This window comes from Hyperolius riggenbachi, chromosome 5 (genome assembly GCF_040937935.1).
Source record: "Hyperolius riggenbachi isolate aHypRig1 chromosome 5, aHypRig1.pri, whole genome shotgun sequence".
NCBI lineage: Eukaryota > Metazoa > Chordata > Amphibia > Anura > Hyperoliidae > Hyperolius > Hyperolius riggenbachi.
In genome coordinates this window covers 415,485,117-415,497,973 of record NC_090650.1, presented here as the reverse complement: position 1 = coordinate 415,497,973, position 12,857 = coordinate 415,485,117, and the positions used below count along the sequence as shown (strand labels likewise).

The window sequence follows — 12,857 nt, the reverse complement described above, 5'->3', positions numbered from 1 at the left end:
CTGACAGACGCACTGAGAGGCAGAGCTGCGGCTCATAGCTCTGCCTCTCACGGAAGCGCTCCCCGGATTTCCCCCCCGGGGAGTTAGGGGGGATTTAGTTAGTGTACAGCGGCGGGGATGCGGCGGTTTAGGTAGGGCAAAGATGTTAAACACATTTTTTAATTAAAAACATGATTTTTACGAGACTTCAGAGTCTCTTTAAAATATGTCTAGTTCTATGTGCAAGTAAAATGGAACAGATCACATTCCTTTAACCGATTGAGGACCATAGGCTTACACCCCCCTAGTGACCTGGCTATTTCTTACAAATTAAAGCTTAGTGCAGAACCATACTACTGAGCACACAAATGAACCCCCCTTTTTTTCTGCCCACCAACAGAGCTTCCTGTTGGTGGGCTCTGATCACTGCTGGCATGTTTACTTAATTTTATTTATTTATTTATTTAGCTGGCTGGAAAGTGTAATGGTTAAGGGCTCTGCCTCTGACACAGGAGACCAGGGTTCAAGTCTTGGCTCTGCCTGTTCAGTAAGCCAGCACCTATTCTGTAGGAGGCCTTAGGCAAGTCTCCCTAACACTGCTACTGCCTATAGAGCGCCTCCTAGTGGCTGCAGCTCTGGCGCTTTGAATCCGCTAGGAGAAAAGCGTGAAATAAGTGTTTGCTTTTTTTTTTTTTTTGTATTTATCTCCCCGCCAGCCAATCAGAGCGATCCCTTCTCATTTGCATCACTCACATGACATGGTAATCAACCAACCAATCACATCGTATTGCCGCCTCTGGTGACTAGATGTGATTAACAATACGATAACGGCAATACGATGTGATTGGTTGATTAACATGTCATGTGAGTATATATAGAGGTCATGAAGTTGTATTTCTCTTGAGACTCTGACATAGCTTTACAAAGGAGGTTCTCCTCTGAAACGTTGCTCTGTTGGCCTTGTGTAATATGTCTGAGTGTTTTTGCTAAATACAAAAGAGCTTTAAAATACATTGATGGTCCCGGCTTCTGCTTTCTTCAGTGTTTTATTGGGACTCTGGTGCTGTGAGATCCTCTCGCCAGGCACATCAAAACCTTCTATTACAGGAGTGCAGCCTACTACAATTCATTTACTATGGCTATACCAGAGAGATAATTGTATGTATATGTGTGTTGATGGTTTCCATTTTTTGTTTTGTGTTTTTAGCCCACCATCCGGTCCCATCACGACTTTGATGCAGAACGAGATTGCAAAAAAATTCACAAGGCCTGCAAAGGATTGGGTAGGTGTATTATGTGGCATCTTCCTGCAGTATGGTGGACAGTGTAATCGTTAACTAGGGATGATCGCACTCTGCTAATCACGATTATACAACATTTTGTATAAATTTCACAATTACAGCCACACTTAACCTGCTGAGCGGTCTGGACGAGCTCAGCTCGTCCAGTACCGCCGGAGCCTGCCGCTCAGGCCCTGCTGGGCCGATTTGGCTCAAATAAAAAGCAGCACACGCAGCCGGCACTTTGCCAGCCGCGTGTGCTACCTGATCGCCGCTGCAGCGCGGCGATCCGCCGCATGCAGCGGCGAAAGAGGGTCCCCACAGCCGCCTGAGCCCAGCGTAGCCGGAACAAAAAGTTCCGGCCAGCGCTAAGGGCTGGATCGGAGGCGGCTGACGTCAGGACGTCGGCTGACGTCCATGACGTCACTCCGCTCGTCGCCATGGCGACGAGGTAAGCGAAACACGGAAGGCCGCTCATTGCGGCCTTCCGTGTTACTTCTGGCCGTCGGAGGCGATCGGAAGAACGCCTCCGGAGCGCCCTCTAGTGGGCTTTCATGCAGCCAACTTTCAGTTGGCTGCATGAAATCATTTTTTTTTTATTAAAAAAAACCCCTCCCGCAGCTTCCCTGGCGATCTTAATAGAACGCCAGGGAGGATAATTACTATTTCAAAATTTGATGGATTTTGCGTAATCCATTTGAATTTTGTGAAATTAAGTGTAATTTTGTGCTGACTTTAGCTCAAAGCAAAACCCCCATACATGCTACCATCACTATAATTTCTATGTATGTTAAGGGAAATAACTACATAAGTTAAAGGGAACCAGAGACGAAGCACCCTCATGTATTTTTCCATATATATCAGTGAGAACATTAGAGAAAACACCTACCTTGCTCTCTGTTTCATGCTTCACTGCTCAGCCTGCTTGTTACCAGCTCTGATAAAATCCCCGACTGAGCATTCAGTCTGGCTTTGCTCAGGAATCATTATAGCAGAGCCAGAAGGGGGCAGGCTTGGGCATGAAAAGACATCAGAGAAGACAGACAGACAGCTATAATGATTCCTGAGCAAAGCCAGACTGAATGCTCAGTTGGGGATTTTATCAGAGCTGAAAACAAGCAGACTGCGCAGCGAAGGATGAAGCAGAGATCAGGGTAGGTGTTTTGTCTAATGCTCCCACTGATATATTTATATATATAATAGGCTAAGTGCCTCAACCTTCAAGCAAGAAGAACTATCGCCCTGCCCCCAGGGCCGGTCCAAGCAAGAAGGGGCTGGGCCAAGCAAGAAGAAGTAGCACCCTGCCCCCAGGGGCGGTCCTACACTTGCCGCCAAGCTGGAGGGGGTAGCGGCCAGGAAGGGAGTATTGGGCACAGCGGCAGGGAGGGGGGTCAGACCCACCCCTCCCTCACCTGGGTCCCCCATCTGCGCTCCTCCTCTAGCTTAAGTTCTATGGAAAACAAAAGTTTGCTTTCTTGGAACAGAAAGAATTTGCGATAATTCAGGTTGGAGTGAGCTTGAGATGTCTCCCAGTGCATAACTGCTGAATATATGCAAATTAACCATTCTTGCCCTTAGAAGCTAAACACTACATTCTAGCGGTTCTGGAGGTGTGTTTAGCTTCTAAGGGCAACAATGGTTAATTTGCATATATTCAGCAGTGATGCACTGGGAGACATCTCAAGCTCACTCCAACCTGAATTATCACAAATTCTTTCTGTTCTAAGAAAGCAAACTTTTGTTTTCCATAGCATTTTAGTAAGGGGGCTTTTAGGACCATTGTAGCCCCTCACACACTCCAATGAGTTCTGGGTCACCATGAGCCTGCTGGTTAGTCTGTAGCTTAAGTTCAGCAGCAGCCGCTGCTATTAGTAAGAGGCAGTGGGCGGGGATGACTCGCCTCTTCCGCGTTCCAGCGTGCGTTCCACTGTCATCACTTCCTGCAATGTCGTCCACTTACAATACAGTGGGCGGCATTGCAGGAAGTGACGACAGTGGAACGCACGCTGGAAGGCGGAAGAGGTGAGTCATCCCCACCCGCTGCCCCTGACTAATAGTGGCGTCTGCTGCTGAACTTAAGCTAGAGGGGGAGTGCAGATGGGGGACCTGGATGAGGGAGGGGGGGGGTCCAACCCCACTCCCCGCTGCAAAATTAAGCTGGAGGGGGAGCGCACATGGGGGACCCAGGTGAGGAAGGGAGTCCGACCCCCCCCTTCCCGCTGCCACTACTCCCTTATGCGGCGTATGCTACGCCGTGGGTTGGCTACTATTGTAAAATACATGAAGGTGCTTCGTATCTGGTTCACTTTAAGACTTTGGCCTGATATCTGCCCAGTGACAAATTCTGATCTATGATGGATTTGCCTATGGTCTGACCAGACGAAAAGTACGCTTGATGCTTTGTTTTTAATACCTGATGTCACAACTACTGAAATTGTAACACTTTGCCTCTGAAGAAGTGGTCGGTTCTAAGGACGCGAAATGTGCATCAGGAATGATAATCTTTGATATTGACTATGATGACACATGGACTTTTATGAGATTTGTTACAGCTACTACTACTGGCTAATTTTAAGCTCGTAATTAAAGGAATACTTAAGTCAAAATAAAAAAAATGACTTTTACTCACCTGGGGCATCCCTCAGCCCCCTGAAGCTGTATAGTGCCCTCGCAGCCTCGATCCGATCCTCCTGTGCCCACCTGCGGCTACTTCCGGGTTCGGCGACAGCCGCCGACAGGCTGGGAACGCGAGTGATTCTCCGCGTTCCCAGGCGTTATATCACCCTCTATGCTGCTATAGCGTATATGTTATGCGCTATAGCAGCAAAGAGGGTGATATAGCGGCTGGGAACGCGGAGAATCACCCGCGTTCCCAGCCTGTCGGCGGCTGTCGCCGAACCCGGAAGTAGCCGCAGGTGGGCACAGGAGGATCGGATCGAGGCTGCGAGAGCACCATACAGCTTCAGGGGGCTGAGGGATGCCCCAGGTGAGTAAAAGTCATTTTTTGATTTTGACTTAAGTATTCCTTTAAAAGCTATGTTTTATTAAAACCGCTGGTGCGGGTTCACTATCATGGACCTGTAAAACCCTTATCCTCTGTTTTTTTGTGTGTTCTACGTATTAATCTATAGAGTGGGGTGGCCTACACATCACTATTTTTGATTATTTATTAAAATTATTAGATGCAGAGTATTAGCAAGAGTGCCAGGCAATCTGCATTGTTTAAAATGAAATGCATATGCCAGTTTCCCTATCCTCCTCTTGCGTCAGGTGTGCTTTTAGCAGTGGTGCTCGGATACAATCTGGGATCACGGCATAGCCATGATTCACTTCACAAGCATTTTTTCACTATCTGACATCGTGATCCAAATCCGTGATTGCGAATCGATCACGGAATTCAATCACGGATTCAGCCGTTATTCCAAGTATTCGGCCGTGATATCCTTGATTAAAGTTAGTGCCAAAGTTAGTGGTTAATAGCAAAGCCCCCTTACATGCTATAAACACCAGTGGGAACCTTTTTAGTTTTTGAGAAAATCGATTTTAAAGGTTCAAAGGAAAATAGTATACATGTAAATGCGGTAATGAGAGTTAATGTATTTACCGCATTTACATGTACACTTTTTTCCTTTGAAACTTCCTTTCAACCTTTAAAATCGATTTTCTCAAAAACTATAAGGTCTTTTTGAAAAAAATGTTTCCCCTGGTTCCCTACTTAACCTCTAGCCGACCGCATCACGCCGACGGGCGTGGCCGAGGCGGGAGCCCTAGGACCGCCTAACGCCGATCGGCGTAAAGTCCTGGGGCTCTATTTTGCAGGAGATCTTGCGCAGGCTGCTCGGGAGACTGTTAGATGGCGTAATCGCCATCTAATTACTGGTACAGCGCTGCGATTTACAGCAGCGCTGTACTGGGGACAGCCATGTGACACGCCTGTCCCCTCCTGAGTCACAGAGGTGATCGGCTGTCATAGGCTGAAGCCTATGACAGCTGATCACGGGGATTGACTGGCGGGGGGAGGGAGGTAGGGGGGTATACAATAGATTTTAACCACTTGTGGATCAGGTACATTGAATCAACGTCCAGCAGGTGGTGCTACCGTTCTGACCGGACGTTGATTCAACGTCCGCGATAACAAACCGTCCCGACGCGATCGTGCGCACCGGAGAGGGGAGATTAAGCTGTCATATGATTGCTGACATCTCCCCTCAGTGATCAGCAGCCATCGCGTATGGCTGCTGATCACGTGATCACTACGATCGCCGGCGGATTGTAGTGATCACTTTGACAGTGGCGGCGGCAGGGGGGAAAGAAGAGGATCCACTCACCTCCCTGCCGTTCCAGTGAAAATTGGGGCCCCCCTCTGCTCTGGCCGCTATCTCAGCTCCGTCTGACGTCAGCGCCGGGTCCCGGCTTGATGACGTCATCAAGCCGCGACCCGAACCTGAGCGCCATTTGGACCGGAGATGCCGGCTGGAGAAGAGGTGGCTACTGCGGCTCATCGCTGGAGCCTGGAAGGTGAGTGAAATCTGCCAGCTACAGGGGGGGGGGGGGACACCTGTCTCCATGGGGGACACCATACAGGATCCGGCCGCCCGACCCCCCAAACATGCCCCCCTCCATGCAAATTGCCCTAGTCCTTAAGGGGGGTTAGGCGGCCGGTCCCGAAGTGGTTAGAAAAACACACTTTTTATTAAAAAAAACAAAAACAAACCACAAACAAATGTAAACAAACAAACAAACATCTGGCAGGCGATCAGACTCCACCAACAGAGAGCTCTGTTGGTGAGGAGAAAGGAGGGGGGCCACTTGTGTGCAGTGTCGTGTGGCCCTGCAGCTTGGCCTTAAAGCTGCAGTGGCCAATTTAATGAAAAAGTGCCTGGTCTTTAGGGGGGTTTAACACTGCGGTCCTCAAGTGGTTAACATATCCTGCAAATTTGGTGTTTCTAGCAAGTAAGGGGGCTTTGCTATTAACCGCTAAAGTTGGCGGTTATTAATCACGAATACTTTTTTCATTTGAAATTTTAAAATCAATTTTCTCAAAAACGATTAGGTCTTTTTGAAAAGTTTTTTTACATTGTAGCCACTGATCACCTTTATAACCACTTAACGACCGCCTAACGCCGATAGGCATCGGCGGGTCGTTAGTGGTATAGCATGGAAACGGCCGCTCGATCCTTTCCATGCCAGTTCACGGACACTGTCTCCGTGAACAGTGTGCGAGCCGCCGATCGCGGCTCGCACGCATAATGTGAACATCCAGGGAAGAAATCCCCGCTGTTTACATCACACGGCGCTGCTGCGCAGCAGCGCCGTGACGTAGATCGGCGATCCCCGGCCTCTGATTGGCCGGGGATCGCCGGCATCTGATAGGCAGAAGCCTATGCTATCAGGCGCAGGACGGAACTCCGTCCTGTGCCACTCACAGGTACAGGGAGAGGGAGGGAAAGCCGGGGAGGGCGGAAAGCGCTCCGGAGGGGGGCTTTGAAGAGCCCCCCCCCCCGGAAAGTGCGGGTAGCCGGCGGCGATCAGACCCCCCCAGCAGGACATCCCCCTAGTGGGGAAAAAAGGGGGGGAAGTCTGATCGCCCTGGCTATTTCCTGATCGGTGCTGCGGGCTGGAGAGTCCACGCAGCACCGATCAGAAGAAAATACCCTGGTCCTTAAGTGGTTCTAGGCAAATTTGGTGATTGTAGCATGTATAGGGGCTTTTCTATTAACGGTAAAGTCTAATCTGTGATTACAGGCAATCAAGGATAAAATCCGAATCGAATTCGTAAGTCAGTTTCAAATCCGGATCACAATCATGGCTTATCTGGATTTTGGGACTGCCGTGGCCGGATTTGTCTGAATCCGTGATTGGGGGTATCCGAGCATTACTGGCTTTTAGAGTAGAAACAAGTTTAGCCTTCTAGCTAATATCTTCCCTAGTATTTTTAAGTCTTTGTTGATCTGGGAGATGCGGTAGAATTTTTTATACCCCAAGGGCATCGGTGTCACAGCGTCAGATTTGGGCATTACTGAAATGAATGCATGGCTCATCTGTGCAGAGAAGAAGTTCTCCGTCTCTTAGGAAGTTGAGGAAAGTCCGCAGATATGGTGAAAGAACTTGTTGGATCTCCTACTCACTTTAACCCATTATTATTATTTTTTTATATCACAGGAACAGATGAAAAAGCCATTATTGAAGTTTTGGCCAACAGATCGTCTGAGCAGCGACAAGAGCTGAAAACAAAATTCAAGTCCATGTATGGAAAGGTATAGCAGCCATGGCATATGGGATATCAGATATACTAGGGCTGACTTATCAAGAATGATGCAAAGCCTACTGGGGGGAGGGTGTCACTGGGACAATTTCTTAGGTTACCTCTATGGTAGTGACGGCCCTGGCTGGGGTTAAATTGCACCTGAACCAAGTAAAATGATTTCATAAATACATGATGTACCTGCAAATGAGTATTACATACTTCCTTCGCCTCGCAGACGATCACCATTTTCTTCCAACTATGATATCAGTTGCTGTCAGTTATATATCAGTTGCTGTCAGTTATAACTGAAAGGACAATTGATGAGCAAGGTCATGTCCATGTTTCCCTATGGATCACGTAGGCGATATTACAGTTTGAAGAGAATCTGTACTGTGAAAATCTTACATAAATAAACAGTCTGTTAGTTGACTTCTCCTTGCCCCCTATGTGACATTTTTGCGTTCCCTGCTGCTTTCTTGGTGATAAAATCACAGTTTTATTAAATGTTTTTGTAAACAATGAAGATGGCCACCAAACAGGAAATGTATCATCAGAGCAGGTGCCTGTTTGCAGTGGCTCCTCTCAAACGTTTCTTGACTGCTGGAATGTTACTCCCAGTGTTGCCTTAGCTGCTTGTCTGGGCTCTGCACTGATCCTCTGCAGGTAGTAACAAAGTTCCATAGCTCATAGGGGAAAACCTGTCCCTGTGATTTACAATGGCCACGGTAAGGCTGTGCAGCATGAGTAGAGGATGGGAAGTACAAAGGGAACCTGAAAGTTGTAAGGCAGGCAAGGCTACCATGGTGATGTGGCCCTAGTTATAGCTGTCACACCTGAGGCTACCAGAGACTGATGTTCTTAGCTGTCAATGGTTCCTCTTTGTCTAGGATTTGGAAAGCGTGATGAAGAGCGAACTGAGTGGGAACTTTGAGAAGACGGTGTTAGCTCTGTTAGATCGGCCTTGTGAATTCGATGCCAGAGAGCTGAGGAAAGCCATGAAGGGAGCCGGAACCAAGGAGTCTGTGCTTATCCAAATCCTGTGTACAAGGAACAACCAGGTACCGATCACATCCATCTTCTCATAGGTCCATCACACCTCATATACAACCTACTTTACATTCTCTCACCAGCCAATTACAGCCCCTCCTGCACTCCAACCTATTGTCGCTGCAAATGTATAGACTTGTGTGGATATACTGACCATGTCACACATGCTCTTTTACAGCAAATACGCAACATTAAAGCATCTTACAGAAAAAGTAAGTACCAAACATTACTGATTTATTTTTATAGTAATAATAGTAGTAATAATAATAAAAATGTGTAAGCAGGGGAGGGGAAAGCTGCGGTGTCAGAGAGGTGTGAGCAGGGGAGAGGATAGCTGCAGTGTCAGAGGTGTGAGAGGTGTGAGCAGGGGAGGGGACAGCTACAGTGTCAGAAAGGTGTAAGCAGGGGAGGGGACAGCTGCAGTGTCAGAGGCGTGTAAGCAGGGGAGGGGACAGCTGCAGTGTCAGAGAGGTGTGAGCAGGGGAGGGGACAGCTGCAGTGTCAGAGAGATGTAAGCAGGGGAGGGGACAGCCGCAGTGTCAGAGAGGTGTAAGCAGGGGGAGGGGACAGCTGCAGTGTCAGAGAGGTGTGAGCAGGGGAGGGGACAGCTGCAGTGTCAGAGAGATGTAAGCAGGGGAGGGGACAGACGCAGTGTCAGAGAGGTGTGAGCAGGGGAGGGGACAGCTGCAGTGTCAGAGAGATGTAAGCAGGGGAGGGGACAGCCGCAGTGTCAGAGAGGTGTAAGCAGGGGAGGGGATAGCTGCAGTGTCAGAGAGGTGTAAGCATGGGAGGGGAAAGCTGCAGTGTCAGAGAGGTGTAAGCATGGGAGGGGAAAGCTGCAGTGTCAGAAAGGTGTAAGCAGGGGAGGGGATAGCCGCAGTGTCAGAGACGTGTAAGCAGGGGAGGGGACAGCTGCAGTGTCAGAGGTGTGAGCAGGGGAGGGGATAGCTGCAGTGTTAGAGAGGTGTAAGCAGGGGAGGGGATAGCTGCAGTGTTAGAGACGTGTAAGCAGGGGAGGGGACAGCTGCAGTGTCAGAGGTGTAAGCAGGGGAGGGGATAGCTGCAGTGTTAGAGAGGTGTAAGCAGGGGAGGGGACAGCTGCAGTGTCAGAGAGGTGTGAGCAGGGGAGGGGATAGCTGCAGTGTCAGAGAGGTGTAAGCAGGGGAGAGGACAGCTGCAGTGTCAGAGAGGTGTAAGCAGGGGAGAGGACAGCTGCAGTGTCAGAGAGGTGTAAGCACCTCCCGGGGGATCCAGAGACCAGTAGCCATTCTCCTTCCTGTCCTCAGAGGCTCTGAATCACTCTGGTAAGATCGCTGTCAGTGATCTCACTACAGTGTTACAGCGCCACAGGGAGGACGAAGGGAAAATTGCAGCGCTGGAGCCAACGGGAGGAGAGTGAGTGCTGGGGCTGCTGCTGGCTTTCTGGCAGCATGATTTTTTCCTGATGTTAGGGTCTGAAACATGCTGAAAAGATCCTAAAATCTGGAAATAATTATACCGCCAGGGAGGTTAACAGACCAATAGGAATGCTCCCTAAGAAGGGGACCAATGTGGAGTCCTGGAGGGATTTTCAAAAATGCTCTACAAGAGCTTGCTATACTTATTATATCAAGGCCTAACACTGCTACCGACACCCGTCCCAGCAAGCCATGCCCACAACATCACTGGGAGGGCGGGGCTACATACCAATATACAGCAATATATAGATATAGTAAGTATTTCTGTTACTGAAACCAGGAAAATTAATGTAACAGTAGTTCTCCTGAATAATTTACTACATACTACTATTTGTCAATACTGTATAGTGCTTCTTTTAGGGTGTGGTTGGAGGTTTTGAGGTTGTGGTGCACAAGAGAGAACCAGAAGAGACGTGATACTCATGAGAAGTCTTGGATGGGAGAGTGTGAGAAGGTCATGAGTGCAGATGGTGAATGAGTTGCTAGTAATTCAGGCCTGCATGCAAATGTAATCCATTAGCAGCTTCAATAAAGTTTTCTTGTTTGAAATAGGCGCACTGCTTTTGACCTCAGCTGTCAGAACTCGCTGTGCTGTAAATTCTTGGAATGCTTTGATGTCTCCCTACTAGCGTAAAATATAGAAACTGAAAGAGGAAGTCCTCTATTATTGGCTCAAACTGCCCCCTAGTGACAAGTGGCCATAAATACACATTACAGCAATACTAATTAGTAGCAAGAAAATGTAACAAATAAAGAAATAAAAAAAATGTGCTAAAATAAATGGGCCTGGTGCAAGCATCTAAATAAATTGGCTGCTAAAGGGTTAATGCGACGTGTATAAAGCTCGGAAACAAGTTAAAATCTGCAGGAACTGCATTTGATTGACAAAGTTCCAAGCTGCTTAAAATCAACATTAAATTTGCATGCAAGGTAGAATGTGCATCTCGTTCACCGTTTATAGTCATGAGAGTAGAAGATGGGGGAATTTTGTGGGTAGAGTGATGATGGCAGATGGACCGATTATCTGGAAATTAAAGCGGAATATAACCCTGCATTTCAACTTTGCTCTAAAACATTATTTACAGCATATTATATGCAACCAGCATTTTTTTTTTACTAGACCAGCATTGGAAGGGTTACACACAGAGCTTTAAAGTTCCGTGGAGAGAACTGCTCCCAGCAGCCGAAGTTTAGATAAATACATTTAAGTAAACAAAATGTAACAAGTGTGGAATGTGACTCACTCTCTCTTACTGTGCAGGAGCTGGAGGACAGCCAAAGAGTGTGTAACATTCCTCACTTGTTACATTCTGTTTATTTAAATGTATCTATCTAAACTTTGGCTGAGGGGAGCAGTTCTCTCCACAGAACTTTAAAGCTCTGTGTGTAACCTTTCCAATGCTGGTCTAGTAAAAAAAAATGCTGGTTGCATATAATATGCTGTAAATAATGTTTTAGAGCAAAGTTGAAATGCAGGGTTATATTCCGCTTTAAAGTGCTTCTCCAATTTTTTTTTAAAGAAAAAAGATCACTAGAAAAATCATACACAAACAAAATCACTAGTTTGATGGAGTAGGAGGACATGATTGAAGAAATAATAAACAAACAGTTGTAAGTTTGAGATAGTAAAATAGAGAAGTCGGGAGTTAAGAAATAGATTTGGGTGTCATCTGCATAGAGATTATAAAGATATCCAAAAGAACATATTGACTAACCAGGTGTGTGAGTGTAAATAGAGAATAGAAGGGGTCCAAGAACAGACCCTTGTGGTACAGCAACTGACAACAGGCATGTATTGGACTGTGGTGACTCTATTGTTGTTTGCTAACCTTATCTATTTCTATTATTTCTCAGTATTTGACAGAGACCTAGAGGATGATGTAAAAAGTGATACCAGCGGGTACTTCAAGAAGATTCTGATTTCACTGTTGCAGGTAGCTGTACCAACATTAAGGGATGGGATGAGTATTGAGTTATTCAGTTTGCTGAATGCTTGTTCTGGAACTCATCTGTGAAGATTCTCATTTATCAGGGTCACATTATAACCAAAAGAAAAATATACAGTTTATTTTTATTGTTTGTATTGCAGAAAACATCCCAATCATTTCATGTGAGGTGGATGGTGTTTACTTCAGGCATCACAAAGTCTGGCTTAGATATACAGTACAGACCAAAAGTTTGGACACACCTTCTAATGCATAGAGTTTTCTTTATTTTCATGACTATGAACATTGTAGATTCACACTGAAGGCATCCAAACTATGAATTAACACATGTGGAAGTATAGTACATAACCAGAACGTGTGAAACTGCATGTGAGCCAGTTTCCTTGTAGCATTTGATGATTTTTGAGACTGTACTTGAGGACACTTTCAAAGTTTTCCTAATTTCTCGACTGACTGACCTTCATTTCTTAAAGTAATGATGGCCACTCGTTTTTCTTCACTATTCAGTAGGACTATCAGCTGTGTACCCACCTGACTTCTCTACAACGCAACTGATGGTCCCAACCCTATTTATAAGGGCTCTTTCACATTAGGGCAGATTTTCTGCGTTTCAACGCAAAGGGTAAAGTTTGCGTTACCCAAGGTGAAATGAAAGTCCATAGACTTTCATTTTAGCTTTCACATGTAACGCAGCCTTTTTGTGCATTGCGTTACACTGCACCCAGGCGCAGTTTTTCAGCCGACGCTAGCTTTATGCGTTACAATGTTAGTCAATGTAAAACGCACACTATGCGCGTTTTTAACCCGTTAACGCAGGCAATCAGTCCCAGAATGCAACAAAGGAACAATGTAGAAAGTTGAAAACTAAAAGAAAAAAAAATTACCTGCGTTTTTCTATGTG

At 46.7% G+C, this 12,857-nt stretch overlaps 1 protein-coding gene across 2 annotated transcripts in view; it reads left to right on the top strand.

The window, feature by feature from the left end:
* Positions 1-12,857, top strand: part of ANXA13 (annexin A13) — a 76,663-nt gene that overhangs the window by 43,393 nt on the left and 20,413 nt on the right. For both annotated transcript variants that reach the window (XM_068237995.1, XM_068237994.1), the window contains exons 2-6: positions 1,187-1,262; positions 7,422-7,516; positions 8,394-8,564; positions 8,732-8,765; positions 11,865-11,944. In XM_068237995.1, coding sequence (XP_068094096.1) covers positions 1,187-1,262; positions 7,422-7,516; positions 8,394-8,564; positions 8,732-8,765; positions 11,865-11,944 — 456 coding nt within the window. The remainder of the gene's footprint in view (positions 1-1,186; positions 1,263-7,421; positions 7,517-8,393; positions 8,565-8,731; positions 8,766-11,864; positions 11,945-12,857) is intronic.